This window comes from Myotis brandtii, unplaced genomic scaffold (assembly GCF_000412655.1).
Source record: "Myotis brandtii unplaced genomic scaffold, ASM41265v1 scaffold744, whole genome shotgun sequence".
Lineage (NCBI taxonomy): Eukaryota > Metazoa > Chordata > Mammalia > Chiroptera > Vespertilionidae > Myotis > Myotis brandtii.
This window is the reverse complement of record NW_005370965.1, coordinates 63,445-68,025: the sequence shown is the minus strand read 5'-3', so window position 1 is coordinate 68,025 and position 4,581 is coordinate 63,445. Positions and strand designations below refer to the sequence as shown.

General features: G+C 42.4%; 1 protein-coding gene across 7 annotated transcripts in view; it reads right to left on the bottom strand.

The window, feature by feature from the left end:
* The window catches only part of USP40 (ubiquitin specific peptidase 40), a 71,632-nt gene that overhangs the window by 26,336 nt on the left and 40,715 nt on the right, over nucleotides 1–4,581 (bottom strand). For all 7 annotated transcript variants that reach the window (XM_014530571.1, XM_005882930.2, XM_005882931.2 and 4 more), the window contains one exon: nucleotides 2,394–2,480. In XM_014530571.1, the coding sequence (XP_014386057.1) occupies nucleotides 2,394–2,480 (87 nt within the window). The remainder of the gene's footprint in view (nucleotides 1–2,393; nucleotides 2,481–4,581) is intronic.

Below are 4,581 nucleotides of genomic sequence, written 5' to 3'. Positions count from 1 at the left end.
CCAGTGGCTTAGCCTCCCCAATTACCTGAGGTGGACACTCTTGGTGCACCCCTTTGTGGGCTTTGTGCACAGTCTTGTTGTAGTTAAGCCTTGATTGTTGTAGGTATCACTGGGAGGAATTGACCTCCAGGCCAATTGGCTGTGAGAATCAGCTGTGTCTGCAGTGGGAGAACTTCTGTGCTGAATACACCCTTCTGGGGCAAGACTTGCTTCAGTGGGGATTTGGTGCTCACTGAGTCTGTCCTCTGAGTGTGTCCCTTATGGATCTGAGGAGTTGTAATCTGGATGGTCCCACTCTGACCACTGGGTACATTGGCTCTTGGATCTCTAAGGAGGTGCTAATTTAGCCTCTGCCTGAGGCTACCCAGCAGGAGCTATGGAGAGATCTGCAGATTCCTCTTCTTTGTTTGGGGTTTGGAGGTGCCCAGATGAGGCCCAACTGTGAAGCAATGCAAGCTGCTGTGGGGCCTTGGGCCTTCTTTTGGATGTTCTGGGTCTCTCTGACCCAGCTGCAGTTTGTTAGGTAATTTCAGATTGCAAAGGGCCAGGCCATTCATATGCAAAAGCCTCTACGAACAGCTAGGGTGGGGAAAGGGGCCCCAGGAATCAACAGGATGGAGCAAACAGCTATAGCTGATCCTCAGCTCTGCCCTAAGAGGCCCCGGGTCTCAGTGTCCCGGTAATCACTGCAAGCACCTCTGAGAGAAAGCCGCCCTCGAGTTCCAACCGATGCCAGACAGTCCAGTTTCTCCCCGTATGAGTCTGGGTCCCCAGAGACTCGCCCGGAACTGGAGTTCAGAGCAGTTGGGAGCTTGTGTCTCCCTCCCGATTGAAAAAAAACAACCGCGTCCTCAGTTGCCAGCCCTTTCCACGTGTGCCTCCGTACCTCTGCACTTTACTTCCGCACCTCCTCTGAGTCTCAGTGTGCTTTCCTCTTTCCTTCTAGTTGTAGAATTTCCACTCAGCCAGCCTTCCTGTGGTTCTGGACGATGTCCGTTTTGTCTTTTAGTTGTATTTTTGAAGTGGTTGTGTGAGGCAGCAATTTCCAGTGTTTACCTATACCTCCATCTTGGTTTCTCCTATCCCAGATTCTTTTGAAGCAAATGTCAGGTATCATATAATATCATTTATTAATATTTACATGAAGATAAACATCCTTAAAAAAATAACCCTAAAACAATGACATTTAAAGAAAATTAAGAATTCTTTAATAACAATTATCTAGTCAGTGTTCAAATTTCCCTTTCTTCCAAACTATTATTAGTTCTTCTGATTTGAATTAAGGGCCAAATGAAGTCCACACCCTGCCCTGCTTGCTGTTTCTCCTAAGACAAGATCTTTTAACCTACAGGCCCTCTCCCCTGTAGCCGATTTCTTGAAAAGTTTTCCACTTTTGGACTGTGCTGACTGTACTTCTAGGTTTGATCAGACTCAGGTTGTTTGGGGGTTTTGGGAGGCAAGAAAAGCATGGGTAGTGTTAAACTTCTATAATGTCTGAGTGTTGTCCTTTTTGGGTTGTGCACAGGCTTTCAGGATCACTGCCTTCCGACGTCATTCGGAGTTGAAAAACTGAGAGTTTAAAATTCTTTCTTTTTATTGGCTGGGATTGTTTATTTAAAAACCTGTTAACTCTCTAGTTGCCCTGCAGTATAGTCTGTAAAACAAAAACAGGACAAATGCTCAATTCTTTCCTTCATGGTTCCCAAGCATCCACTTGGTTACCCATCGGTACCTAATGAAGATGGCATTTTTAGGGTCATATGAACTCACAGACTTTATATATACCAGTCAACTTTCATGACCATACCCACTGAGGTCCAAGATGTCTCATCTTTGACCAGAGGCAGCCTCTTCAAGTTGGCTTCTGTGTTTCTTTGCCGACGCCAGTCATCTTTGCTGGCTTCTCTGCTTTCTGTTCTGACAAGATGCTTTATCTCTCTCTCTCTCTCTCTCTCTCTCTCTCTCTCTCTCTCTCACTCACACACACACACACACACACACACACACACACTCACTCACTCACATTTCTACCTCTGTGTATGTAACTGTGTGTGTATATAAAGTAAAAACAAAGGAAATATGCCACAATGTTCATATTATGGGATAAGGTATGATGAGGGGTTTTAATGTTTTTAAAAAATCTATTTCTACATATCCCAAGTGTCTATGATCAACATTATTGATAATAATAAAAAATAATCTAATGTAAAATTCCAGTTTGCTCACCAATTTTCAAGCTCCCAAAACTACTCCTTTAGTGGATACATATAATTATTTAAAGTATATTATGTAAACCCCTAGCCTTAGGACCTCAAAATCCTAATACAGATTATTCCTGTTCCCCATATCAGACACCCACAGACTCCCTTCCTCCCCCAAGTAAAATAACTTACTTCTCTCACAGAGATTGTTTCTTCTACTATGATTTCCATCTCTGACCCAGGCTGGATATCACTTCCCATAGCGAAAAACAGGAACAGCTAAGATCGAGACATAGTGTGAATGCAACTCAGTCTAAATTTTAAAATTCTACAAATATATTATTTACTCCCAAAAAAGAAAAGTTTCATGTAGTCCATGAAACTTTAATAAAAATATCAAATTATGTAAAACAAAACTACGTTGGGTAATATAATGTTACAATTTAAATAATAATCTCAACTACCTAGAAATGTAAGATGCCTAATCACCAATGTTTTTACTCCTAGAATATCTCATAGATATTCTTTATTCTTCCATGATCTCCATCTTTCTTGATCATTCCTCAAAGGGACTTGCAATTACTGTACACTATAAGCGTTACTCTGTTTTTCTCTGAATCATTTGGTTTCTGTCCATATACTATGATTCCCAAGACTCTACAGGAAAAATGTGAGTCTGATCTCTTGTCAACTCAGCTGCTTAGAGCCCTATTTTCCTTCCCCTTTAAAAAAATATGTCTTTATTGATTTCAGAAAGGAAAGAAAGTGAGAGAGAGAGAGAGAGAGAAATGTCAATGATGAGAGAATCATCAATCGGCTGTCTCCTGCATGCCCCCTATGGTGGATCGGGCCCGAAACCCAGGCATGTGCCCTGACAGGGAATCGAACCATGACCTCCTGATTTATAGGCGGATGCTCAACCACTGAGCAACACTGGCCGGGCCTACTTTCCTTTGTAACTCAACTTCACATGTCACGTTTTCCTTCTCCAGCTTATTCAAGGAAGAAGAAATGAAAGAGAGGTGGCTGGAAAACGAATGAAGTGGATCCAGACAGAGGGTTCCTGATATGAACCAGCTAACCTCGACACAGTCTTAACAATAAGGACATAAATATGACTTTGGGACTGTAATGAAAGTTTACTAAATAGGTAGGGCTTCTGGCAAAGTCAAACAGATGGTATTTATATAGGAAATGAATACTGATAAAGACCAAGCTGTTGTGAGATTATATTATTGCAGAGATATTACAACCAGAATTAATATTCTGTATTTCATTAAATCTAAAATTTAATTAGCTATTACTCATTGCTTTATGTACCACGAAAAAAGAAAACACAGTGCTGGCTATAACTGTAGGATGCCATGGACAAAAGATGCAGCCTAATCTCACAGATGTTAAAAGTTGGGGGGAAAGGGCACATTTCAGAATTTCTGAAATATGATTGAAACTGGTAGCCGTAACATTCCCCTTAACCAGTTTTCGCAGAAAAAGAACCTTATGACTATGCTTTGACATAGTATTTTTCATTTACAATTTTTTATTCTCACCCGAGGACATACTTAGAGGAAGGAAGAGAGAAACATGGATGTGTGAGAGATATATTGATCAGTTGCCTTCCGCATGTGCCCTGACCTGGAAATCGAACCCAGCTATATGCCCTCACAGGGAATCTAACTGGCAACCTTTTGGTGCACTAGACGACACTCAACCAACTGAGCAACACTGGCCGGGCTAGTATTTTTTATTTAAACACAGCATTCCTAAAATAAAAGGTTATCATTTAAGGAAAATAAAATGTTTAAGAATTACAGTTTTACTGGAATAGTTAAGGTATCCTATCTAATAACAGATAAACATGGTAATTAACCGTAACTTCGCTACCCTTCCCATTGGCTAATCAGCAGGATATGCAAATTAACTGCCAACCAAGATGGCGGCCGGCAGCCAGGCAGCTGAAGCGAACATGAGGCTTGCTTGCTCCAGTGACGGAGGAAGCCAACGTTCCCCGCCTGCCTCGCCCTGCTCTAAGCTACACTCTAAGCAACAAAGTTGCAATTATAGAAGCTAAACAATCCCCAGAAACCTGCTTTCAGCCAGCATCGGCCTCAGAGCTTAGAGCAGCAGTGATGGCAACAATGTTTCAATTATAAAAGCTAAACAAACCCTGCTTTCAGCCAGCTGCCGCCTCAGAGCTGGAGCCGGCTCTCGGCTCCTGTGACAGCTATAGAAGGTAAATAAATCCCAGAAAAAAAAACAAAAAACAGTAAAAAAGGAGAGGCTGGGAGCTTCAGTTGCCCGCCAGCCTGAAAACGGTCCTCAGCCCCTCACCCAGACTGGCCAGGCACCCCAGTGGGGAACCCCACCCTGAAGGAGGTGT